Source organism: Carassius auratus, chromosome 29 (assembly GCF_003368295.1).
Source record: "Carassius auratus strain Wakin chromosome 29, ASM336829v1, whole genome shotgun sequence".
Classification (NCBI taxonomy): domain Eukaryota; kingdom Metazoa; phylum Chordata; class Actinopteri; order Cypriniformes; family Cyprinidae; genus Carassius; species Carassius auratus.
In genome coordinates, this window is record NC_039271.1 from 14,503,059 (window position 1) to 14,528,657 (window position 25,599).

Consider the following 25,599-nt stretch of genomic DNA (forward strand, 5'->3'; position numbering starts at 1 on the left):
TAGGACTCCTAAAATGCACTCTTTGTGGGTAAATAAGGTACTTTTTTTAAAAAGGTACTGCTCCGGTGACAGCTTTTGTACCTTTATTTAATGAATGAACAAGCTAGTTTGTAACTGGTTAAATTGTCATATTACAACACTCCCCAGTTTCTGAGAAATCTCAGGTTTCTACTATAAAAACACATTATTGACGCTGATGTCTAGGAGACATTTGTTTCACAGATACCATCAGCATGTCCCTAAACTAAAAATAATGTTCTGTGAACAGTGACTCTTCATAGAGGAATGTTCTGTTGGACCGGAGCGCTGTCCTGGAATACCATTCATGCCGACCGCATCTTAAAATAATGTCCCGTCTGCACACACCGTTCACAAGATGACAAAAAAATTCAGAGAGGACACAGATATGGACGAAGGGAGCTATTTTAATGAGTCGCTTCACAAGTATAAACATGGAGGATCCAAATCATTTTAGACAAGGATCTTTTCATAACATGATCGATATTTAGAAGCTTTCATTACAGGAAAAAAAACAGATGGAATGAGACGAGATCTAGAAGAGGAACGAATTCATTTACAGCAACAGTCCTCATCCAAGATCTAAAACATGTTGCATGCATCAGCACCGCAAACAAAGGGACAGTTCCTGCGGTTTCCTCATCTTTCCAGCGAGAGGTTTCTGGGATTTCAGCAACTTTTGGCGTCTAAAACGAAGTCGACTTTTACACATGATGGACAGTCCGTATTATACAAATCTTGAAATCAGATTTCCTAAAAAATAAATAAATGATACAGTGTCAGCTAACTGCATAAATCAACCCAAGATTGCGTCAATCCAAACTCAACCAGTGTCACATAAGCATAATCCTAAAATAAATACATACAAATGATCAGAGTCAATAAGAAAAAGAAAATACACAGGTTGACGAGCTACCATACACGGCTCTTAGATCAAATGCTGAGAGTCTTAAAAACTAAAACTTAAGTAACATTAAGTGATTCAAACTGTGTTTATCTGTAAATACTACTTTTCTCTCAGCAGGGTTTGTGTATTAAAACTGATGCATGAAAGAACAAACATAAAGGTTCATTTAATGAAAATACTTAATTTCTAAGCAACGTGCAAGTACTGCAGTAATCAGACATGGCTTTACAAAGTAATTGCTGCATTTAGACCTTCAATTAGTGGTAAAAACGAGGGTCTAAACGTTATATTTAAAGAACCCCCACAAGTCACTGTAAGGATTAAGATTTGAGAGATTTTAACGGTGACTATTTATTGCTTTACGACGATTTCCAGTGTTTCTTTCTTAAAAGTAAAAAAAAAATGAAATCAAACATGATACTGAATTAAGTTAATACTCATTGGCAAAATAAACACATCTTCCCAAATGTTAATCTGATAAACCACTCACACACACGCACCATTACCATCACACATAAACACGTCTTGTAACATACAACAGATAATGTTGGAATGTCCCTTTTCTCTGAAAATTCATTTGACAAGCTTTTTTTAATCTAAGAATGTTTCAAATTAATCCAGTATCAAGAATCTTCCTTCCAAAACTGACAGCCAATCAGAACACTGATAGCATTGGTTTAAACACCCAGACAAGTCATTAGAAACACTTGCCTGTCAAATGATGGTTATTGCATGTGTTGGACATTTAATCGGTCAGTACTAAAGCTCCTCTGTATCTCGACACACTATGCAAAAAACAGTGCTTTCTAAAGACAACACATGATCTGAAGCAGAAATGTTAGCGGATTTGACGCCCAGACGGATGTATATGGAAATATGACCACAGGTTTGGAAGCAAAATCCACGGGAAAAAAAGTTGAAATCTTCTCAATGAAGCCATCAACGGCTTCGTTAGAAAGAGCACAACTCCAAATACTGCTACAAAACCGATTTCTGAGTTAATTTGTGTGGAGGTGCAGGAGTCAGTCATGTTGAGAGGTGCTTTGATAGGTCCTCAGTCATTCCCTGGTCAGCTTCGGCCCTGAGGGTGGCAGCGTGGGGAGCAGTCTCAATTTGACCTCAGGATGTGGAGTTACAGCTCAACACTTTTAGTTAGAGAGCTCTCCAGTGTGATGGGGAAGTCATGCAGCGTTTCCAGAACTGCGATGAGAGAGCTGACGGTGAGTTTGTCTCGCAGTAACGCATTCTCCTCATACATGCGTGTGATGATGGAGCATTCGGCCAATAGAGGGAGCCACTGCGGCAACAATCGGTCTCTGTGAGAGTGGGATACACAGGCAGACAACTCTTGAGCACTTTTGGTTTATTAAAAAACTAAATTACTTTGCTTTTAAGAAGCATGCGTGTGTGTTCTCACCTCGCCCCGAGGCAAACTAGCAGCTGGAACTTGCCATCCTTGCCAATGTTGCGTGGCATACTGTTAATGGCATTGACGTATCGACAGAAAGACTCACTATTCAGACTTAGAGGCTCTGGTGTTTCTTGCAGGTCTCCAATCTGATCTGCATTCTCCACAAATGCTACTGCCCTCTCTGAAAAACACACAGTTATTATAAACTTATATTACAGTATATGTTTGAAGCAACACATTTGATATATTTTTAAGCAGCATAACAATAAAAAGGTTGTTTTGTAACACTTGTCAAGTACTGTTGGTGGACATAAGTCTGTTTCCTACATTATTAATACATCAGCATATTAGGAGGATTTCTGAAGGATCATGTGACACTGAAGACTGAAGTAATGACTGCTGAAAATTCTGCTTTACATCACAGGAATAAATTATATTTTTTAAATATATTAAAATAGAATACCATTATTTTAAATTGCAATAATATTTCACAATATTGACGGGGGGGTTCTGCATTTTTGATCAAATGCAGCCTTGTTGAGCATAAAAGCATGTTAACATAAATCTTACTGATCCCAATATTTTGAAACAAGCCAAGCTTACCAAAGAAATCCCATACAAAGACATTTTTCTGGAAGATTCGAGCTGAGCGGAATCCATGATGAAAGAACTGCTCCAGAGCCCAAACAAGACCACCTTCTCCACACAGCAGGACCGTAAGACTGCCCCTCTGAAAACACAGACAAATCTTTAGATTAAACAAAGCTCACAAGGATAACAAAAGGTGACAATATTCATAAGAGGTCGTGTCATACCTCTTTTTCTGGTTTGTGGAAATGCTTTATAATATTGTTGACTGCTTCACCGATGGATTCCTGTATCTGTACGGTTGTTGGTTCTGAAGAGAGAAGGGTTGCATTCAAAACATTTATTCAAAAGATACACCTAATTAAATTAATATGACATTAAATATCCTTAAAAAAAGTTTATAATATACATTCACATTAGATGAAGGCAATCATATCCAGTAGCCTAATAAAAGCTGATTTTAAATACAAGGAGAGGGTCTTTTCATGGAGGCGGAATTTTTGAGATCACATTATGAATATAACCCACAATATCAGACACTTTTATAAAAACTGTTACTGAATACTAAGAGCATTTCTACAATGTTACTGACTAAAAACAATGACATTTGTGCAATGTCACATTCTAACCACTAGGTGTCAGCTTAAGTCCAAGATGACCGCCAGCAACAAATCAAAACGTGGAAACTTACTGCTTCCACGTCCTGTAAGCGATGTGATGCTGATTCGTCGAATCTGGGAAGGTGATCGCTGAAGGGGCGGAGTCCTAGACCCTCGGCCTCCATCATCATCACTAGACGGAATTACAAACTCCCCAATCAGGACTCGCTCAAGACTGCCGTCATCCACACCCTTCCCCAACCACCTGCCGCACGGGAATCTGGAAAAGGCGATGAGTAAATGGCAAGAAAACCATAAAAGGAACAAGAGGAATGGCAAGAGACTAAAGTAGGCTGTACTTGTATGTGTGGCCGGTGATCTCATTGCGGACCATGACACAATCCACCAGCCACTTGGCAAGCAAGCCAGAATTATCATGACCCAGCTGCACTGTGGTCAACTTCCCGAGGTTCTGGCGCTGTAAAACACGCATACAAAACAGATAAAGGCAACCATGTCAGAGGCATTAAGAGGCTGACTGAGAATAACTGAACAACACGTGAGGGTGTGAGCAGCGGAAGGACACCAAGACAGTGAAAGTCAATAATACACCATCGCTGGTTCAGACCATAGTGAACCCACGGCTCTAAAAACATCCCAGAATTTACCTACTGTAAATGCAAGTGTGCAAATAGTACAAAATTAAAACCATATAAGCTCCAAATACTAGACCTGAACCATAAAAAATAAATAAATAAATGTTTGTAAATGGGTGTTGTACAAAATTTGAGACGCCAAAACCACAAGATTTAAAGCTAACCCAGGAACCCAAAAGGAGAAAAAGAGGAGATCTCTCCAAGTACAGAAGTAGAAAAATGGAGAGATGGATGAATGGAGGGAGGAATAAAATGGAGGGATGTGCACCTAACCTTGAAAGTGATGGAGATGTGCGTGTGAGGCCTAAAGGCAGACTGCGAGAGGACACAGAAGGAGTTAGAACATGATGGGTGATTGACAGCAAGACAAATGACAGTGACTGGGATGTAAGAGTAATATCTCCTTCCTCAAAATTATAGATTCATGGAAGTGCATAAATACAGAGGTTTTGATCACTCGTGCATGAATCACCATTTCAGTTTGGGGCGGAAAAAAAGAAATAATCTGGACATCAAGAGAATCATTTCAGTAGTGAGAGAAGAGAGACTAAAGCAAAGAAAATTTGTATCGTGTTTATTCCATTAAGCACAATATGTTTGGATGAAATATGGTAATGAGAAAAAAATGCTTAAAATATTACTATAAATTATTAAAATATAATGTGAGAATGTGAACATTATCTTAAGATTTATAATTTTTTTCCCTTAGATATTTTGTTCAGCTAGATTGCTGTCATTTCCATAAATAGTTTAGCTCTAACAGATGTTCGAAAGACCTGCAAGCACACTCAATTCTGCAAGTGGCAGGACGGATGATTTTTCAGTCCCACAGGGAAAACGAACTCAAAATAAACTGCTGTAACAGTTTCGGAGCGTGATGTCATGGCACTCACGTCAAACGTCATTTCCAGGACGTTCTTCGTGATCTGCAGGATGCCAGAGTCGCCCAGCTCACCCGACACACACAGCCAAGGGTTGGACGTCGTCATTGCGTTACTAAGCTTTTTGATGGGAATGATAACGGCCCTGTATGGAATCACTTAGAGAAAGAAAAAAAAAATCTAATTAGGCTGTAACTAAACAGCATTATACAGAAAGAAAGAAAATTGTATGTATAATGAATAAAAACTATATTCTAAGATGCTTATGCATCATCCCTGCTGTGCAGCATTAATCTGAATTTTTCATGCCTTGGTCAATCAATTTGTCGCACAGCATCAAATCAATATCAAGTACGGGATTATGCTGGATGCAACGAAATGCTTTTCCCTGCTGTTACGTACAAGTGTTTTTACACGTTACCAGATATCCAAGATTTGGGGGAACAAATGCAACATTTTAACCCACATTAACTATATAGATACAGTCCCGATTTGCATATCTGCACATCTGTGCGTCTCTCTTTCTCTGGGACGTACTTATGGTGGTGAAGACGCTGGTAAAGCAGAAGTAGTCCACGGCATTCAGGCTCAGGAGATGAAAGAGGAACTGCTCTTTTTCCTCTTCGCAGCGCAAGAAAGCATAACGCTTGTACAGCTTCCTGTGGGAACATCACATACTTAATAACAGGTGCACTTACTCGAAACGGGTCAGTGTGCGTGTGCTTGTTTGCATCACTCACATCACAATTCTTGTGGCGAGCATGTGTTTTAGTGTGTATGTGGGAGTCTGAAAGCCTGCAGGTGTGTGTGAGGGCAGATGGGAGTATGGATGTGTGTGTCAAGTGTTGCACGTACTTGGTTAAAGCCTGGTTAGACAGCAGCTGTTTGAGATGCTGGGAAAGTAGTTTTTTCTCTAGGGACAGACGGATCCAGGCACGTGCTCGACCTACATCTGTTTTAATCTCTCCCATGTTCTGGATGTGTCTGAGAAGTCGAAAGAGAAAGGATGATGAAGAAAGAGAGAAAATTAAAAGCAACAGTGTAATTCTCTGTATGTGGGTTGAGGAGGCCGCAAGCAACTGAACCTTGTGGGTGTAAATCAATCTCTTTTTTTAAAAACATCATCGTCAACTAAATTATTATACAACCAAAGTATGCACTACTGTATACAACATTTCATGGTCCTCAGGCAATAAACACACCTCATATCCTGTATGAGTGATACAGGTAATGCAGAAAGACCAACACTTGATTCTATCTTGCGTTTTTCCTGGCCATTAGACACTGCGGAGCAAGAAACAAACAGATTTAGCACTTAACAGAGAAGTTTTTGAAGAAAGGAAATCAGAATTTCAAATCCTTTCATTATACTTTGCATGTGGAAGTGTTAATTAGGCCTACACACTGTACACAAACCCTTTTAAATATGCAAACTCAATGTCAAAATGCAATTTGAAACTCGAGCATTTTAAAATTACTACAGCAGTTATGAACACGAAAAATCAGTTTATTTCTGAGAATCACAAAGCAATTTAAAGTTAGCTAAACATGTTTTCAACTTAATTAGGTCTTGAACTTCCCCAAAATGCTGAAAAACAGAAGCTTGTGGTCTTAAAAAAAATGCATATTGTTTTTTGTGTACTAATATATTTACACTTGAATGTGATTCACTAATGTTAAATTTTAGCAATACCACTTGCAATAAGTATCAAGCATACAAAGCATGACAAGTACTTTATCAAATCCTACCTTAATCACTTTACATATGATAAATATATCATAAACAAGGTTTAATATTTTGTTTTTACATAACTGAGTTCAGCTAACTGTGCTAGAGGCGCCAAGTTACAATTAATGTTGTGCGAGATGAGCCTCATCTAAATGCAGCCTTCTAGAAACTAACACCTCTGAAAGTCATTCTAGAGTTTGCACAGATTTGATTAATGTAGTTTCTGGTCTTATGAACTCCTTTTACCTGGAGACTCCGACAGCTGTTCGTTTTTCTCTTCTCTCGCCTGGTAGTGCAATAAATGAGACCACAGAGCAGACTTTCCCTACAAACCAGAATGACAGCACACATGATTCCCAGCGTTAGGTTGTAGGTATTATAATGTTAAATTCATTTCAATTTGCTTATGTCTCACCTGTTTGACCTGTAGACCGTGGCTCCATATTCTCTCCAGCAGGTCACACAGACTGGCTATGAGTGTGTTCTCCTCCAGGCCAGTGATGTTTGCCTCTCCATGGCCCAGCTCAACAGCCTCTCTGCCCATTTTCTCCACCAGCATACGCTTGGTCTGAACATCCATTGATTGACATCATTAAAAACTACATTTTAATCTCGATTGAGTCTGAAGTCTTTAATGCAGCAGACAAGCGGGTCAGACTAGTAATTATCCATGTACTAAGAACCGCGTTGCCACACTTCTTAACCAATGCATCTTTATGATTTTTACATGACCTGTCCAGTGGTTCATGATAACTAGAAAAGGATATTAAAATTCATTACACAGAGATTGCTGGGGCAGATTTCTATTTTTGTGCCATGTATCAAGCTTTTGAATTAATAAATGCATGCAATTATACTTATTAATTTACAACTGTCTCCGGTGAAACTCTAAGGAGACAGACTGATATTATGACAGTGGCCGGCATTACAGAATATAAAGAATAATGCCTAATCAAGTAAGTGTCATGCCTTAGCCAATAACTAATAAATGTCCAATGTTATGATTTTATAATGATTGTGCCATTATGAATTTCTTTTTAAATTTTGTCATTAAAAAAAAAAAAAAAAAAAAAAAAAACAATTTTAATGCTAGTAAATTGAGGCATCGCAATATTATAACGCACAGTATCAAAAATGGTTGTTCATTTGAAGATTTGCTAAATATGAAGGATTTAAAAACACTGTAAAATTTAGCGTTTTTAACGAATAATTTTAAGTGATCTTTAAGAGATCAAAGCAAATGTAACCATATATAAAAAGAAATGAAATTAGTTTATGTAATTAAAGAGCCAATATCATCAATGCAAATACACCTACACCAACCCTACACCTAACCCTCACAGGAAACTTTGTGCATTTTTACTTTCTCAAAAATAAATCATACAGAATGAGTTTAAGCGTTTTGAAAAATGGGGACATTGGTTATGTCCTCATAAGTCACCCTCTCCTCGTAATACCTGTGAGTTGTGTCCCGATATGTCACAAAAACAAGAGCACACACACACACACACAATTACAAATACACGCATCTGTGCATATTAAACTCATCCTGACCTTCATCTTGCATTCTTTCAGTAAACCCTCCACAAACTTCCAGTTGGTCTGAGCGATGACAGCAGGGGACAGGTCTGATAGTTTGGGTTGTCTGAGGTTGCGGGCCTCCTGCATGTACTTCTAAACAGAGAGATCAGGACACAAACATCTAAGTAACCAAACACATTTCAAAAGGTTTGAATACAGCTTGCTTGTTTTACTGTGTATCAATGCATTGTTTTTAACAGAAAGCAAGATTAAATTATTTTATTATAAAGCAAATGTTTATTTTTTGGGTGGGGTTCTGTGGGGTTTGTGATTGCTGAGTGACTGGGTCGGTAAGCACTCACTAAAGAAACTCTGCTTTATAAGAGCATTTGGGAACATCCAGGGGTAGGATTGAGTGGCAGAGTTCAAAGGTCACTGTGTGTCTGAGGGGAGGGGCTTCGAGGAGTTCTGACATCTGGGAGGAGTTTGTTAGGAAAGTCAGTCATATAATGGCAGGCCTCCACATACCAGACAGCAGGCTGAGAAGGACTTTTTAGGTGGTTTAATAGGTGGGGGTGGCGCCTGATCCCACTCCCAGAAAGCCATAGAGTTCTGCAAGAGCAGACACCCCTCCACCTGCCGTGAGGTGGTACGGCCCACAAAGCACAAACACACAGAAACGATGGAGAAACAATAGTAAAGGAAAGAAAAAAGCAGCATGCACATGTGAGGCAGTCAGACAAGAAAAGGAAAGCGAGAAGACACTTGAAGAAAACGCAGGCTCGGAAGTAGACAAATTAAGAAATGAGAACAGGCAGATTCACAAAAAGCCCAAAAGGCCTTTGCATTAAGCATGATTCATCAGGAACCATTTACAAGTCAAATTTCATGGAAATCATTTTTTGAGGGACCAGAAAAGCGCTATATAAAATGTAAGGTATTATTATTATTATTATTAACACTTACAGCCCTGAAGGCGATTTATGTGATTCAGACATCAGGAAACCGATTTATGAAGAATTACTAAATTGTAATATTTGTAAGTAACAGAGAAATGATGTAAAACGTCAAATTTTTGTACAAGTCAATCCTTTGAGCCAGATCTTGAAAATGAATCAACCGACTTGATTTCCAAAACTGGTCTAAATTATTAATTCAGAGATTTGGTTGCAATGGTTCTCGGTTATTTATCGGTAAAATGACAACTTCTACAGTACATGGGTTATTTTAGTGTAGGTATTTATGTACAATTATTGTATGTATTAATACAATACTGGGTTTATTTATAAAACACTTCAATTTATCTTTAATTTGTTTTTATTTCAACTTTATTTCAACTTTAAAAAAAAAGCTACATGATTTAATCAGATCAAGCTTTTTAAGCTTAATTTTTCGAAATTTTTCATCTAATATTTATATTTTATTTTAGCTTTATTTCAATTACTGAAACTTTTTTTCAAAGTTCTAAATTTTTTTTTTTTTTACATTTTTGTAAAGAATAAAAAAAAAACTGTTCCTCACACAAAAACATCACAAATTAAAGCATTTGTTACTTTTATGGTATTTTTTGCACAGTTTAAGCTTTAACACTCAGTTTCCTATTTATTGTAATTGCATGGAAAAGAGCGACATCGTCTTTTGTGTTCCATGGAAGAAAGATAGTCTTCTGGTTTTGAAACAACGCAAGGATGAGTTAATGAAACTGAAACATCATTTTTGGATAAACTACCTTTTATTTCCTTTGTGATCTGCCAACAATCAGCTTAATCTACCATCTGACAAATAAGGCCCTACGAAAGCACCAATATAAATGAGATGCTGCAAAAAAAAAAAAAAAAAAAAAAAAGACCTCAAGATGGAAGGAATTACATACAAAAGTCTGTGCTAATCAAGGGCTGAACACAGAACAATATGAAAAGAAAAAGAGAACGGATGAGAGGAGCTGAAGAGGAACAAATGCTGCAGTCTCACCTCTTTGAGCTCATTGTCCAGCACAAGATGGTCATTCTGCGGTCTGTGACGGTCCACTCTGCGCTGAGTCGAGCATGTGCGATTGGACCACCTGATCACAGAGGGTTTCCTTATTAATCTTCCCAAAATCACACACACACTGATACAAGCTTTAAAGAGATTAATTAAGTGGGGTTTCCTCTTGTCACAAAGTAAACAAAACTTTAAAACTACTACTGCCACCAAAGTGTTACACGTCCCACACTGAATGGTCAATCTCTCATAACGGTGTCATGTGCCATAAAGAGGACTCACTTGTTGTTGGTGGGCCCTGAGGCGAGCACATCAGCCTGCAGTTTGGGGAAGAATCCCTGCTGGTATTTTCCTTGGCCAATCTTCATATCCAGCAGGTGAGGATGGATGGCTGTGTGGTCGATCTTTCTCAGCCGCTGCTCTATGGCCTGTGCTGGAAAGGAGAATCACAGCTCGGGTGAGAGGGGTTAGACCTTGTGTCCTGACTGCTTGAGACTTGAGTCTTGAAAAGTGTTGAATGTTCAATGTTCAGTAATAATGGAGCAATAAGCTGTAAGCTCGAGGCTAGACTTCCACAACAATAAAACAAAAAGTAGATGATAATAAACTAAAGTATGAGCAAAGCTGCTCTTAATTAGATGATCTTTACATGGACTATTTTAGAATACCATTTGACAAAATGAACTTCAATCGTGAAATCGGAGCAGCAGAGTGACTTGTATTTCAAAATAAATTCAAAAATTCAAAAAAGAAAAAAGAAATAATAATAAACTAAGTATAATAAATAAATAATAAATGTTATTATATTATACATATAAACATAATAAACAATAAGTATTATTTTATTAAGAATAAGAAATTATTTATTATGGTTATTTAGTTATTATATTTATAAATTATTATTTTCCAGAAATTGGAATAAATTCAAACTTTGCTTTCATGCTAACATGGTCATTTGACTGCCTAGCATTTTAACTGTGCAACTAGGGCTGGGCGATAAATCTAACGATATGATCACGCGCATCTAGCCAGTAAATCTGGTTCCGTGATTACCGCTAAATTGCCATCACCTGCTTATAATTGGAGCGGCATTTAATAGACAGAGCCATAGATCACTGACAAACTATGCAATATCACGTTAATTATCCAAGGCGATTCATCTTGGATAATGAACGCGATATTGCGTAGCTTGTCAGTGATCTATGGCTCGGTCTATTAAATACCGCTCCATTTAAAAGCAGGTGATGGCGATTTAGTGGTAATCACGGAACCAGATGTGCATGATCATATCGTTAGATATATCGCCCAGCCCTACTGTGCAACAGATATAACAATTACATGTCATCACATCCATAGTGCATTTTTGTTTTTTTTTTTATGTTGGCCAACTCATATAAGGCATCTGTGGGGCAGCGTGCCATTTCAGAAGCACATTTTTCAAGCCATCAGCATCCATCTCCTACTAGTGACCTTCAGTGTGACAAGAGGTTATGGACCTAACAATGGCACTGAGGGCTTAGCGAGCAGACTCACACTCAACAATATTCAGCACACAGACTCACACAGGCTTCCCAAGATGGCACAATACAGCGCCAGGCGCCCGTTCTTTTCTTTTCAGCATTTGGCAGCCTTTCAAATGCAATCCATTCATATGACACTCTTCAGTTCTTTTATTCTGTGCTCCTCTCCTCATTTTTTTAACCACTTCTGCGGTTTCTCTTTCTCCCCCATCTGCCCTCTTGAACTGTCACTCTCTATAATCATCTGGGAACATAATCGGCAGCTTTTTTTTTTGACACAGGCTTCATTAAAATTGAAACACACAATTTGCAGTTACAGAGCAATGACTGGGGAATAACCATCGGTTCAGAAAAAGAATGATGAACGGTGCTCTGCTGAGGACGTGATTGCACAAAACTCAGTAAGGCATTAAATAAGACATTCTCAATGCAGCAAAACACAGTGATTTCCGAATCCGTTTAAAGAGACAAAAACCACCAAACACAACAAAAACCACCCAACAGTATAAAAAACCCCTCAATTTAATTTACATAAAGTGGCACGCACTCCTTTTTACTCATGTTATGTGACACACCACCATTCAGAAGATTCAGAAGCAAATGAATACTTTTATTTTAATGAAGATGCATTAAATTGTTTAAAAGTGACAGTATATACATTTAAAATGTTACAAAAGATTTCTATTTGAAATAAATTCTGTTTATTTTAATGCCATTTTCTACATGAGAATTAATATTTCTTGAGCACCAAATCAGCGTATTAGAATGATTTCTGACTACATCTTTTATAATTTGTAATAATAGTTCTGTTTTTTAAACACAGCTGTGGTGAAATTTCTTTCAAAAACAGACAAAAAAAATCTTTTTGAAGTCATCCATATCTTACCACTCCATACAAACATTTTTTCAGAATGACATTTTGAACAAATTCAGAAAGTAAATAGGGTCAATTTTGCTGTCATGTTACTTCGAAAGTCTGGGCAAAGTAAAATGAACTTTTTTTCCATTTTTTCCACAGCAATGTTTTGACTTAAACTTAAAATTTCTTAAACGACTTAAACACTCTGCAAATTAAACTGCAATAAAACATTAAATACATTTTACTATATTATGAAAAACAAATCTCAATGAATTCTTACCTGATTCTTTGAGAAAAGTGCATTTCTGGTAAACTGATGAGCGCAAGCTTGGTGCACGAACATTGTAGAGTCGGGCCTTCTCAATGCGTCCGTCAAACACTCGTAGGAGGGGTTCTTTCTCCTCCCACTGAGACATGATCTTGTTGTCGATGAAGGTGGCAAACATTTGCGTTTCGATGAAATGCGACAAGAAGGGCAAGTACGGTTCCGGCTGATCAGAAAGGAATGAGGCCTGAAGAGAAATCAAATGAAAAAAACTAAGACTTCTGAACTTTTGATGCCAGTCCTTGGAATCTGACTTGTTAAGTGTTTAACAGATCAGTTACCTTGTCAAAGTTGTGCATTTGCTCTCTATTAGTCAGCCAGGACTCCAAATCTGGAGAGTTCTGAATCACAAACGACTCGTAGTCTGCAAACATTGTTGCGAAACGCGCAGCAAACACCTCCCTCAGCTGCACGTTCAGTTTAGCGTTCCTCAGCTCCTCTTCCTCAGCTGGAGACCTTCCTCCCACACCCTCCTCCCCTAAAGCCTTCCGCCCTGCTGCCAATGCCTCCAAACGGGCCACTTTCACCCCAGTCCTTTTGGCCAGAGCCTGCAGACGCTCCAGAGTCGGGTTGCCCTGAAGAAGCTCCAGCACGTCCAGCGCCTCTCCCCCGAGGTTGCCGTTCCTCCTGTCATCCACTAACTCACTCAGTGACGTGCTCTTCAGCTCCTTCTCCAGCATGGAGGTCTGCAAGCTCACAGCTGGTTCAGAGGAGGTGTTGCCCCCGTCAGGAGACAGACCAAAACTTAGCAATACCTCACTGAGTTCCTGGATGAATTCGGTCTTGTTGGGGAACTGAGGGAATTCTTCAGGCAGCTCGATGCAGTGGTTGTCGATGTCAACAAAACACAGGTTCGCCTGACGAGAGAAAAGAGCCATGCAAATGAACTTTTTTATGCTTTAAGCCACACATTTAAATCTGAAAAGATAAAGAGTTCAGGATTTTCTGCACAACACTTTTGTTTTATTAAATGTCATCAGGCTGATTTTTGTGTATTTATACTTTAACCTGTAGTAGAACTCAACCAATAATGCTGTGACAAAGGATATTTATGTTTGTGTTTGACACATATGTTGGTTTAAAAAGCAGAGCATTTCGGATCTTGGTTAAAAATGTAATCCAAAATAATAACCTAGCAAAATAATCACTACATTAATATGTAGATTACATTATAAGCCAACTTCATTCTGATGGGTCAAACAAAGCACCGGTCCAAAACACATATTAATGCAGGGAAATCATTAAAGTAATCAAACACACACGCACTGATCCAAAGCTGCGATAGCATATCATCAGCGGTACTGACCTAATAACCAAACCCAATATTTGGAATCAGGTCAAATCAATCTAGTGTATCATCACAAATCTGTGACACATTGCTGTTCAGTCACATGCAGTGCAGCTCATGCAGTGAAAATGCCCTCCAGAGAGTGTGTGTGAGCGTGACCTTGTTGCTGTAAAAATAAATCAGTCAAGCAGAACTGACTGTCCGTTCTGTCAGGCCACAATGCTGACAGCCTGTCAGAAAGAAGCGTTTAGGCCAGCATGCACGTGTTTGACCTAGCTTAATAAAAATTACATCTTTTTTCCTATTAATTAACAATTTGGGTTCATCTTTATGTCGGTCTTCATCTGTCTGATTTCTTTCTTTTTTTTTTTAAATGTCTACTTTTACACTGATACAAAAACACGAGCAAGCCCATACGGGTTTGTGCACATGCACATCTGTTTGTGTTATACTGCATACACGCATCCAACACTCATTACATACTAATAGCTACTGTTCCCCGGTCAGAAGGATCCTGATCTGAAATGGGCAAAGACCATGGACAGGAGCTGAAGCATAATAATTTAACTAAATATCACTGTGAGCCATCCTCGGAGTGCTGTTGAGTTATATAATAAATTATTATAAATAATATGTATACAAGGACATATTATTTATAATAATTTATTATATAACTCAATATGTCGGTGCTGTGCATTTTAAAAAGTTTTATTAGAGTATTATTTCTACAGTTTCTACACTACTATTCAAGTTGGTTTGTTTTTAAAGAATTTCATACTTTTATTAAGCATGGATGCATTCAAATAAATGCAGCCTTTGTGAACATTTTCCAAAAATATTTTAGAATCTTAGGCACCCCAAACTTTTAAACATTAGTTTATATACACAAACAGAAACATAATAATGAATGCAGTTAAAAGGAAACCCCTGCTGTTTTTTCCAAAATGAGCCATCTCCTCTATTGTTCCCCTTTGGTCTCGCTCTCGTTGTCATTAGTCTTTTTTTTTTCTGGGTCAGAGTGACTTCAAAGAGAATGCATAGCGGGGAAACTGAATGTTGAGTTACGGAAAATGGGATTTAGGGATGAGGACGTAGGGAAGCCTTGCAGCATCCAGACGGACGAACCATGAATAATTAACCTCTGCTAAAAATTCTGATACAGCACGACACAAAGAAACGAAGGCTCTGAAACTAATGATGGAAGCACTGTATTCCTGCATCCCTCTAAGAAATAAAAGGGAAACCAGGATTGTAAAAGAAGAGCCTCATACTGGTCAGACTATTTTCAGCAGAGGCCTCTGGTGCTTTTTTAAGGCATTGAGGGTGTTCTCATATGCAGATGATCCATCGTCACAAACCAATCAGGCTCCAAAGTTATAAAGGCTACCTGATGGACGCTTCTGTATCACTGGGATTTCTAAGTGGCTGTGATGAGATAAAATGTGTGAATGTGCAGATTACCTCTTGAGGCAGCTCTAGCTTGGAGCGGTCCGTGCCCTCTTTGGACTGTAGACCCATGAGATACGGCACAGGGGCATCCAGGAAGTGCAGAAGAGAAGCGGGAAGGATGGGCACATACACATGCTGCCACTGGAATGGGAACAGCAATGTTGTGATTCCCTCCGCAACCACCATGAGCCTCTGGTAATCTAGCCATACACCGACAAAAAGAAAAAAATATCAACAACTTTAATTGACAAAATAAATGAATATAAGAAATCATTATATGAGTTTGTTGAATTGTAAAATACAATTTCTGCCACTTGCAAGTTAATTATTTAAATAAAATATACCTTAAGTCTTAACAATCCATTAAACTATTAAGTATTATGGAAAAATAACAGTAAAACAAATAAATATTTAAAAATAGATATTTGTTTCTAAAGCTACTTTTTGTAATATCTATTTGAAGCTTTTCTCGTGTAACATAATAATGGCTTGTGGGGGTAATATCTCAGACAAATTTGATGTGAGATTAATTTGTGATTAATTAGATTAATTAATCACCACATTGTGCAATTAATTAGATTAATACAGTATTAATACAGCATTAATATCCACATAAAAAGTTAATTATCTAGTTGTTTTTCCCTACTATACTTGCATACATATATGAAACACATGAGTGTAGATCATAACTATGATTTATGTTGAAACCTGTTTTAATGAACCAGTCATTTCAACTTGAATTTTTCACTTCACAATGGTTCAATTTGGATCCTGGGATCCAAGTAAAATTAGATGAAAAGCAACGTATCACGTAATACTGTGTGGTGGACTTACTGAAAGAGGGCAGTGTGTTTATAAATAGATGTTTCTCATAAAAATCTCATCATTTGTTTATATGGAGAACAGTCAGAGGAATTAATTAGCATGTGTATCAGCTTGTGTTTGCTGAAAAGCATATGTGCTGCAGCAGGGTAATGTAATATTCATTAGGCTCCTCCACATTCATTTAGTCTCCACATCAAAGCCCTGCAAAGATGCACTTTCCAGCATCAGAACTTAAATTAAAATGCTTAAATATGAGATGAGCAGATCTGCATACAGTCAAGACTGAAGTCATCAGTGGTGCAAATTCAAACACAAATAGTCTGTAAGCTTGATATAAAAGTAAAAAAAAAAAACTGCATTTGATTAATTAAACCACAAAATTATTGCATTAAGACATTTAATCATTAGATAAGACTTTGCAATTCCAAAAAGTAAATATATTGTTTGGAAACACTACACTACTGTAATAGATATTTAATTCTAAACATATTTTGTATTTGCTTTATAATTTAATAATTGTAACAAATAATACAAACAAAAGTGAAACAAACAAGAACAAAACACACCCAAGCAAAACCAAACGAATATGAACAAAACAAACTCAAGCAAACGAAACTGAACAACCAAACAAAATACCAAAACGCGATTAAAGCAAAATCAAACGAAAACAAACAAAGCCAAGCGAAACAAGCAAAACCAAAAGAAATCAAAAAAAAAAAAAAAGCGTGACCAAACAAATACGAACAAGACAATTTAAAGCAAACAAAACCAAAATGAAACAAAACTAAATGAAAGCCAGCAAAAGTGGATGAATCTGGACTAGGCAGGCACAAACAAGATAAAACAAAATGGAAAAACAAAACACATTTCCCAAGCTCAAATTCTAGATTTCTTACCCTGTGAGTAGAGGAGGATCTGCATCTCTAGTAGGACACAAGTAAAAATCTGCACCAGATTCTCCACTCCCAACAACTGGAAGGCTTCACTCAGAGGGAAATCAGCCAACGGCAGCTCCCCGACACCGGGCCTCTGGCACAGGACAGGTTCATACACTCCATGGAACTTTAAAGAACGTCCGGGCGGGGGCAAAGGTACTTCATAGAGGATGTTGTAGATGTAGCTTTCCAAAGGAAGTGGCGGCGGCTGATGGGAGATGACAGCACGGTGTACTTGGGACAGGAATCTTTTACAGGCGTGCATGAAGGGCATAGGAGTGATTAGACACATAGCTTTGGACACATACAGAGTGTCGCGAACAGAGTCGTAGCCTTCGCCAGAGCAGCCACTGCTCCTGCGGCCCCCTTGTGAGGAGGAAGTTGAGGAGGGAGACTCAACTTCATCCAGGCTGCTGGCTAAAGAGTCCATACTAGAGGAGGATGATGAGGATGATGATGACGATGAAGTACAGTTATGGGCAGATGCATTATGCTCCGCTTGGTACATCTGGTGTAGCGTCTGCATGGCGGAGCAGATCTGAGGGCTGGTCACCTCCTCGTAGTAGGTGTGAACGAAACCATAAGTGCGAGATCCATCTTCTCTTGTGATGAGGAAAGAGTGGAACTGTGGGGTGCGACTGTCACGCTGTGTTCGGAATGACAGACCTTTGGGCATGCAAAGCTGGAGAGAAAGAGGGGGGAAATGACTTATTGCTTCAGTAACTACACATTTCTTAATGTTGCCTTCATTGTGCAATTTGATATATGTAGGGAGTCTATTCTTTACATTTCCAGCAGCCCCATAAAACGAAGTGAACCGTAGCACTTTATTTTCCAAGCCTTATATTTGTAATATATGATCTCCAACATTAGCCATTAAATCAAATCAAATCAATCATTTAAATGTCATTATTATTTTATTTGAAGAAGCTGTTGGCACTAAAAGAAAGACAGACAGACAGACCATCATATTATATGCTCTGGATGATGGCTTTTTCCTCTTGCTCGGAATTACTTTTATGAAAGTACAGTGAGAAATGACACGTCATAAGTTGGCTGTTCAATTTGGGAAACATTTTAGTCATAGTCACATCATATGTGGCTACATTGATTAAAACTGGACGCCTTAATGATAAACCACTGAACTTTAACTGTTCTTTTGACATCTACTTAATAAACAGACACATGCAAAGATTCAAAGATGCACACACACAACTGATATACGCAAAATAAATACCAGAGGAAGAGACTACAGCCTATTTGAAACAGATTTACGAAACAGTGTCTACATGCATGCAGAGCATTACACTTTGTTATTTACTATGTAAAAGATTATAATGGCAAAATATTGTGTTGATAAATAGGTGTACAGTACATTTTCAGCACGTTTCCTACACTACAGAATGCAAAAATTTCAATGCACCTATGCTTCCACTTTGCTCTTAATTTAGGCATTATTGTGCTGCCTGCACATGCATTATGAGTTAACATGGTCACCAAAATAAAGTGTCATTCGTGTGCCGAGTACTGAAAAAAGATAGAAATGGAGGGAGGGAGAGAAAGGACCGAGAACAAAAGAGTGCAGGAGTGGAAAGATGATTAGCCAGAAGTGGAACTGAAAAATGAAAACAATCACTAGGAGAATTGAATCCAGGCCTTGGAGGATAGAGAACTACTGTAAAATTACTGTAAAAGAGTTCTTCTGTGATTGCAAGCTGTCGTTCAAGCACTTCTAATGTGTGTGGGTGGATATTTTTATGTGCACATCTCTGCAGATAAGAGACTGGCCTTGAAAATGACTCAACAGAAACGTCATAATGTTTTAGTTTTTTTCCTCAAATGATGTGCTGGCATCATGACTGGCAGCGCTGAACACTTCAGGTGTTTCTTTATAGAGTGAGAACACACAATGTGCCATTTCCATGCCGAGGTAAGCAGAGAGCCCGGGTTAAATAATTGATGCTGGTGTCACTGCCACTAAGCTTCCGTTTACGTTTGCTGATGGAAAAAAAAACTACTTTACAGCATGGGAACAATAGGTCAGAGGTTTTCGTTATCACTGCATGCTCTGGGACGGTAACACAAACCCTTCAGCTGATCACTGCATGCAACCACAGAATGAGTGAGAGGCTGCATGTACACATTATGGCACTCCAAATCAATACAGATACAGATCTATCTTATGACTAATATGAGAAACAGTGAGACTGTGTGGAAACATTTATTTGAAACGGAAATCAAAAACAAGTTTAGATGTGTTGGATATGATTAATTTGTCATAACATTTCACCCTAGTCATCAAGGCCTCAGCATGCTCCGAAACGTCCCAAATACTCTTCAAACAAAAGCCGAAAAATTAAACAAAACAAAAGCGCAACAAAACAAAAATAAAATATATAATGAATAAACAATACAAAACTCAAATCAAAACAATAGAATAATATAAACAAAACCTTAAAACAAAAGAATGAAGCAAAACACAAAATAATTTTACAAAACAAGTGCAAAACAAAAGTGCACAAAACAAGAATAATAAAATATATAATGAATAAACCACACAAAACTCAAATCAAAACAAAAGAATAATATAAACAAAACCTTAAAACAAAAGAATTAAAAAAAAATTTTTACAAAACAAGTGCAAAACAAATAGAATGATACAAAAAAGAATTATAAAACAAAAATAATAAAAAAGGTAATAAATCAAAGCTGTAAACCAAACAGGTAAAAGTGTCAAGTACTGAAGTCACTTACCATGTTAACAGCATCCTGGTCAAACGGGCTGCACTCGATGTTCTTTGGGTAGTGGGCAAGCACTTTGGATTTGAAGGTCCTTTTGAGAGGGCTCTGATCAAAGTTTTCTCCTGCAGAGAGGAAAGGAATAGGTATTGAAAGAGTAAAGGCCTGAAACATCTTTTAAAATATGCATAAGCTTTAAAATACAAAAGCATCTATGACTGTCTGAATTCTAATTCATGGTCATATACAAGAAAAGGTTTGTCATGTGTCTCACTCACATTGCATTAAACTGATAAACTGAGTAACTCGAGGCCTTTTGAGAGGATGATACTGTACAATGGAGGCATCATGTGAAACAGTTGCAAAGGATTTCAGTCTTTACATCTACTTCGTTGTGATGAAACTTTCTGTAAGATGTTTACTTAAATGTATATTTCAACAGTTTCAACAGTCAAAATATCTGTTCATTTTCATTCACAATTTCACACCTTCCTTTGATAATTTAACTTAATAACTTGTTAAAACAAACATTGCCGTGACATGATTACTACAACACATTTTTTGCAAGAAGAACATTGTACATTGTTACTCATTTAAATAAAATGTAAAAAAAATGATTGATTGATTGTCAAAATAGTAAAACTTTTTGACAGATTTTCACACTTTCAAACCAAGTCACGATTCATTTATAATGTTGGCACACAATGATGGGCTAAAAACTACAGTGAGGCAATGTGTTTTGTGTTGCTTTCTACCATCATGAACGCCAACAGTTTCTTGAGACGCAATTGCTTTTCTGGCTCAGTGCATTTTAGTGCGTCTCAAACAGGCCGACACATGTTAGATGAACACAGCGTAGCTTTGACAGCCAAACACAAGCTGGAACATAGATTGGAAAAGTGCCATGAATGCCACAACAGTGCAGATTACAGGAGCAGACGGTATGTCATGCAGGATTTGGATCTGAAAGTTAAAAACGCAGAGATTTAAGTTGAATGGATGTGAAGCAAACAAGATAGAGCGCACAGTTAGCATGAAAAGATAAGACAACTAACTGATGACATTGATTTTACAAGTAAGATGAAAACAGCAGTCAGTCACTCTGAATGAGGCAAGGTAATTAATACAGAGTCTAATTAACCATCTAGCTCATGTTTTGTCGTCATGTATGAAATTGTTTTACAGTGGGAGTCTGTGCTGTGGGGTGAACTAGCAGTGATTTGGCAGGAGAGACATTAACTAACAGGAAGGGACAGGGAGGAGGAGAAATCTACTAAAGCCCTTTATATCACAGAGAGTCTGAGGCCCCAGGCAGACATGTCAGAAACAGAGAGAATGAAGCAAACAAGGGATAGCAGGAAGACAAGGAGGGAGTAAGAGACAGTGAGTGTTGCAAGTGAACAGAAACTGATTTAAAACAACAAGCTGGAGCAAGTGACCCACATTTAACCAGAAAAAAAGGGAGGAAGTAGGACTGAAAGCTAAATGAAAACAATGTTTTCTGTCTTGCTTCATTCTGATATGTAGCGCCATTTAATCTATCCTTCATGGATATAATGAAGTCCCGTACATTTTTCATAACTGAACAGCCCTCCCTCAGAAATTCATCCAATTAAAGAAACAAAATAGCTTGCAATTCACATTAATGAGTTTTTAATATGTCCAATCAAGTCAAGTGGACACATGACCACATTTGCATACATTAATATTTACATTCATATTTATATAATCTCAGATAGCAAATTATACACTAAAATGAGGGCTTTACCACACAGCCGAAAAAGTGATTACATATATTTGCACAGAACTGCAGCAACGTTAAAATTCTGGAAATTAAATGGATTTGTTTTATTTATTTATTTTCATTTGACTGATAAATATGAAACATTCTATAACTTTAAAATTTTATAACATTCAACTATTAAAATTCAAATATTAAATATATTTATTCTAAATTATATAAAAATACTATTAATCAATCAGTTAACATTATATAATTAAATAATAAAAATGAAATAAATAATATTAAAATTCAAAAATGTTTAAAAAATTGGGTAAAAACGTTAAAAACAATTACATTTCTAAATCATTAAAAAATATATACATTAATCAAATACTACAATAAAATAATATTAAATAATCTTTACAATTCAAACTGAAATCTTAAAATAATTAACCAAATTTTAATTAAAAGTGAATTTAAGTGACAGTATTAAAATGTACACCATGAAACGTGGATATTAATTTTGAGATTGTGACTAGTTTAATATCTGGGAGAGGTACTTAGTTGTTGGTAATTGTTTTCACTTTTTTGTGCGTTATCCATTATGCAGTAATGCATTGATGCAGTAAGCATTGTCACAGAATCAGAGGCCCTCCTCTCAAAATCTATAGTAGTAGACACAGGGGATACATTTGGGAAGCATATAAACATGAGGTTTAAACAGCAATCCCTCTTGCCTGACCGCTTGAGATCAGATCATTTGAGGTGGATCTTAATACCAGGTGTAATCGGGCCAAAAGAACGAAGGACTGGAAAGAAAAATGGATGAATTTAGGGAAGCTTAGCAGTGAGGGAGTTAATGATGATGTTTACCTGCTGCCACAGCTTCTGGGTCCCTGCCCTGACGATCGGCCTCTAGCCATAGGTACAAAGCTGAGATGGCAAACACACGAACAGACAAACAGAAAGCAAAAATGTCAAACCAAACAGAGAAATGGAGAAGCAAACAAAATGGATGCATGACTGAATCCAAAGTGCAATGGCTTTGCAGACGCAGACAGCGTTATTTTGCAGGCTGAGCAGTGATGGAGGTAAAGTGAGACATGTTTCACAGCCTCTACTTTGGTGAGCAGCTTGACTGTAGGACACAGTCTCTTCTAGGATGGAGACATCACGTTGTGAATGACCTGAAAGCCCTCAAAGAATATCTTATTGGTGGGTGTTACAGGAACACAACGAGGTGGTTAAGAAATATCTACATGTGCAACCCACACACACACACACACACACACACACACACACACACACACACAGGCACATACACACGCAACCTTCAATGCCTGGCTAGCAAGTCATCTTCGATTTGGCCTCAAATAGTCTGGATCATCAATGCTGGATGTAAGTTTCATCCATTTCTTAGACAAGACATTTAATAGACACTTTTGAAAATCCCAAACCCTGTCAAAAACTTGTTTGGGTCTATAAATAAAAGGCAATTTTTTTTTACATAAAAAATATTAATATATAGGACAAAAAATAATTACCCTTTCTCCCCTCGCAGCCTTCAATAATAGTAATACTAATAATAATAATAATAATAATAATAATAATAAAAACAAAATAAAATTTGCATCCATATCCCAGTACTTTCTGGGTAAAAAAACTAAAAGTAAATACATATACAAATAAATAAATAAATAAATAAATACATTTCCAAAAAAAAAAATAAATAAAAACACCACATTAGATAAGTCATGTACTTAAATGTCATGTGATGTAAACAATGTTAAAATGCAATCAATAAATAAATAGTTCTAAGAATAGGTTTATTTATTTATTTTATATAAAAAAAAATATACATATTTTAGAGAGAAAAACAAGCCAGACATGCAGTTCTTGAGATTCACCCACACAGGAAGCGACTGCTGCGTGTGCACTGTTATGAACTGTATTTTCAGGATGACTCAGCCTGTGAGTTTCGAACAAACCTCACTGCTGGCTGAACGGGAATCAAACACTCTTTGAACTCACCCAAGATCATAACTACCTCTGCAATCTGTTAAATCCAGAACCTGCCAAAGTCTTCCTCACTTAATTAACCCATATCACACATTTCCAAAGATGCAAGTCTGCTACTTTAACTCCTACAAAAAGGACCACACCATGATTTTTTGTTCCATGGTATTTCTGCATCTTCCAGTGCCAATATGCTAATCAAGTTCCATATTGTGTGTACTGCATATTATAATCAAAATCACCGACGCAGCATTTTTCAAGTGTCCATGAAAAACAGACCTTTTTCTCCATTAACCCCTGGCTGCAGTGGATAAGAGTATTGGATTTGTGATATTGAGCTTCAGAGATCAAAATCACTGGCCTTGCTCGGAGCACCATTCATTTTCAAAGTGCTGATGGAAGACCGAGAAAAAGCAAGGGACGGCACAGAGAGACTTTGTCCATCCTCAACAGCGTTACGTAACTGAGCTCTAGCGATGTATTTGTGTGTGTGTGTTTTAAATGCTGAGCGAGCACATTGTGAGCACGAAACATTGGGCTCATTTTCTTTCTCGCTGGGTTTGGGCAGTGAGCACAGCTCCACTGTCAGACTCATGACACATCGATAGCACAGCTGTAAATCCACAACAAGTCCTGGCTTGAGATCTTACTGCATCATAGAGTTAAGCAAGAGAAACATTCACTTGCATGGTTAGGTCTCGAAATTTTGCTCGATACGAGTTGAAAGCAAGCGAAAGGATGGAACAAGTAGCACAAAACGAGAGTTCATTCAAATACGCACAAATAACAAAAACTTTTTCAGGGCATGACAAATCACAAGGCTGTCAAGATCATTTGTAACTCATATCAACCTGTAGCAGACATTCAGGTCAAAGTTCACTGAGAACAAAACAATTTGTGTTATTACGTTCACTTTAAAGTTTCTAAATCTGACTAAAATCATATCAGTCTGGTTTTTGTGAAATCGGACTAACAGACAATTATTGTGATCTCATTCAGACGATTTAGAGACAAAAATGCTACTACATACATCCTTGTGTACTAAACTTCTAAAGCACAGTGTATAGGATGACAATACTGAGATATAAAAGGGTAAAACTATAATTACTATAAAACACTACCGTTTAAAAAGTTAAACTATCAAATGAGCCTTCATATTTAACATACAAATCTGAGCTAAAGAAGCACATGAATCACATTTAGCAGAAATCAAACAGTCACATGGTGTTTGATAAATCTTATCTGGGGGCACAGGTTAGCGATGAGCTGGAACTTAGTCAATGAACAAAGTCAACATGACCGTTTCATGGTCTCATTCGTCCTCACACACATAGTGAAGCGGATTCAAATTGAACAACCTTTTTGAACAGTTTGAGACCCAAGATCTGCATTTCAGCCCGTCTAATGTTTGCAACGATACCTATGAAGTGGAGAAATCCAAAACAACCAGAGACATCACATATCCAGAGCTGCATCCATCTACTCTGACTATTAAACCAAAGCATTTATATAATAAAAAAACCAAGCTTGTACTTTAAAAGCTGCACACCATCCATTTTGCTCTGCAGTCCACACACACAAAAACATACATTTATATAAGGAAGGCTTCTGAATGGCCCTACCTCAG

At 37.4% G+C, this 25,599-nt stretch overlaps 1 protein-coding gene across 4 annotated transcripts in view; it reads right to left on the reverse strand.

Moving 5' to 3' along the window:
- Positions 1-407: 407 nt before the first annotated feature.
- The window catches only part of LOC113048172 (DENN domain-containing protein 5B-like), a 32,040-nt gene continuing 6,848 nt past the window's right edge, over positions 408-25,599 (reverse strand). The window contains exons 2-23 of one of the 4 annotated variants that reach the window (XM_026209785.1): positions 22,830-22,889; positions 20,249-20,358; positions 17,456-18,176; positions 15,747-15,934; positions 13,279-13,854; positions 12,953-13,184; positions 10,576-10,726; positions 10,282-10,372; positions 8,344-8,463; positions 7,205-7,357; positions 7,036-7,114; positions 6,263-6,344; positions 5,916-6,044; positions 5,598-5,719; positions 5,073-5,218; positions 4,453-4,494; positions 3,883-4,001; positions 3,616-3,803; positions 3,152-3,234; positions 2,940-3,066; positions 2,343-2,517; positions 408-2,241 (exon numbers count right to left, since the gene is read on the reverse strand). In XM_026209785.1, coding sequence (XP_026065570.1) covers positions 2,058-2,241; positions 2,343-2,517; positions 2,940-3,066; positions 3,152-3,234; positions 3,616-3,803; positions 3,883-4,001; positions 4,453-4,494; positions 5,073-5,218; positions 5,598-5,719; positions 5,916-6,044; positions 6,263-6,344; positions 7,036-7,114; positions 7,205-7,357; positions 8,344-8,463; positions 10,282-10,372; positions 10,576-10,726; positions 12,953-13,184; positions 13,279-13,854; positions 15,747-15,934; positions 17,456-18,176; positions 20,249-20,358; positions 22,830-22,889 — 3,878 coding nt within the window. In that variant the 3' untranslated portion in view covers positions 408-2,057. The remainder of the gene's footprint in view (positions 2,242-2,342; positions 2,518-2,939; positions 3,067-3,151; positions 3,235-3,615; positions 3,804-3,882; positions 4,002-4,452; positions 4,495-5,072; positions 5,219-5,597; positions 5,720-5,915; positions 6,045-6,262; positions 6,345-7,035; positions 7,115-7,204; positions 7,358-8,343; positions 8,464-10,281; positions 10,373-10,575; positions 10,727-12,952; positions 13,185-13,278; positions 13,855-15,746; positions 15,935-17,455; positions 18,177-20,248; positions 20,359-22,829; positions 22,890-25,599) is intronic. The other 3 variants (XM_026209787.1, XM_026209786.1, XM_026209788.1) reach the window with 3 other exon arrangements.